This window comes from Capsicum annuum, unplaced genomic scaffold, assembly GCF_002878395.1.
Source record: "Capsicum annuum cultivar UCD-10X-F1 unplaced genomic scaffold, UCD10Xv1.1 ctg42105, whole genome shotgun sequence".
Taxonomy (NCBI): Eukaryota; Viridiplantae; Streptophyta; class Magnoliopsida; order Solanales; family Solanaceae; genus Capsicum; species Capsicum annuum.
Window position 1 is genome coordinate 370 of NW_025849487.1, and position 2,192 is coordinate 2,561.

General features: G+C 31.9%; 1 protein-coding gene across 1 annotated transcript; it reads left to right on the forward strand.

Annotated features, from left to right (window-relative positions):
• Positions 1-216: 216 nt before the first annotated feature.
• Positions 217-886, forward strand: LOC124891884 (photosystem I assembly protein Ycf4-like). The gene has a single exon (XM_047403449.1). It carries the CDS (start codon positions 317-319, stop codon positions 869-871), a length of 555 nt encoding a protein of 184 aa, XP_047259405.1. The 5' UTR covers positions 217-316; the 3' UTR covers positions 872-886.
• The last annotated feature ends 1,306 nt before the right edge of the window (positions 887-2,192 follow it).

Here is a 2,192-nt window from a genome sequence, read left to right on the forward strand (position 1 = left end):
TGCCTGCAGAAACATGATATATGGATATATCCATTCTAGTAATTTTCAAATAGATCAGGATCACTGGATGGCTGAAATGTAGTCGGTTAATCTCTAAGTATATCAATATGTATAGAGAGATCATATTAAATAAAAAGTATGTTATTATTTAAGATTTAACCAATTTGATGAATTACTCCTGAAGGTTGACGTCAAACTAGTGCTAGTTCACCTCAAACTAGTGCTAGTTGATGAGAGTTACTTTGGAAACAAAAAATTAAAGTCAAATTTCTATGGGGTATTATCTCAATTCTAATAAAATGCAATCGGGTAAAGTATGACTTGGCGATCAGAACATATATGGATAGAACTTATAACGGGGTCTCAAAAAATAAGTAATTTCTGCTGGGCCTTTATCCTTTTTTTAGGTTCATTAGGCTTCTCATTAGTTGGAACTTCCAGTTATCTGGGTAGAAATTTGATATCTTTTTTTTCGCCTCAGCAAATCATTTTTTTTCCACAAGGAATCGTGATGTCTTTCTACGGAATTGCGGGTCTCTTTATTAGCTCTTATTTGTGGTGCACAATTTCCTGGAATGTTGGTAGTGTTTATGATCGATTCGATATAAAGGAAGGAATAGTCTGTATTTTTTGTTGGGGATTTCCGGGAAAAAATCATCGCACATTCCTCCGATTCCTTATAAAAGATATTCAGTCCGTTAGAATAGAAGTTAAAGAGGGTATTTATGCTCGTCGTGTTCTTTATATGGACATCCGAGGCCAGGGGTCCATTCCCTTAACTCGTACTAATGAGAATTTGACTCCACGAGAAATTGAACAAAAGACTGCTGAATTAGCCTATTTCTTGCGTGTACCAATTGAAGTATTTTGAGAAATTGAGAATCAGAATGTTCATTCAATTAAAGAAAACGTTTATGAAAGAACCATAAAACGAAACTCTTTTTATGGTCTTTATGCATATGTAAACTCACGCAATTCAATAACAAATAACAAATCGAAATAATAGATTCATCTCAGATGGCAAACCATTTCAAAATCAAGAAATTTTTTTAGTTCAATATTTGTTGGAATTGACACTTTAGATCAAGATAGATCATATCTTGTAAATTGGAAATTCTTTCTTTTGTATTCTTTAATGACCAACAATTGGATTTCTTAACTAAATAATGAGAACTAGCCAATTTATCTTTTGCCAATCATTTTTTTATCATTGTAATATCTTTCCCTCAATTATTCTATTCCTGACTATGGTTAATTAGTTAATTTTTTTCGAAATATTGGATATTTTGATAGCAAGGGAGTTCTTTCTTCTCAAAATCTGAACAATATTCATTACTTAAAGTGGTTCTTTCAATTATTCATTGAAAAGAGGCACTTGATTTTGAATTTGACCAATTGAGATATCAGGAAACAATATTCTCAATTTCTTCATTCGAAATGAATTCTTAGCCTATTTCTGTTTTCTTTCCATATTCAAAGACTAACCACAAAATCACAAAGAAAATAGATTCATAAGTTCGATACCTTGTATATAACTCATGTGTGTAAGAACTATTCGATCGCATAGAGTGTACGGATGGGCTGATTAACAATTTACAGATGAAAAATTGGCAAAAAAGAAAGCATTCCCCCTCTTTTCTATCTTGCATATATAGTATTTTTGCGCCGGTGGATTTCTTTCTCAGTTAATAAATGTCTAGAATCTTGGGTTACTAATTGGTGGAATACTGGGCAATCCAAAATTTTCTTTAATACTATTCAAGAAAAGAGTCTTCTAGAAAAATTCATAGAATTAGAGGAACTCCTCTTCTTGGACGAAATGATCAAGGAATACTCGAAAACACATCTCGAAGAGTTTGGGATAGGAATCCATAAAGAAACAATCCAATTAATCAAGATGCAAAATGAGAATCGTATCCATACGATTTTGAATTTCTCAACAAATATCATCTGTTTTATTATTCTAAGCGGGTATTCAATTTTGGGTAATGAAAAACTTGTTATTCTTAACTCTTGGGCTCAGGAATTCCTTTATAACATAAGTGACACAGTAAAAGCTTTTTCTATTCTTTTATTAACTGATTTATGTATCGGATTCCATTCACCACGCGGTTGGAAATTAATTATTGGCTCTATCTATAAAGATTTTGGGTTTGCTCATAATGATCAAATTATATCTGGTCTTGTTTCCA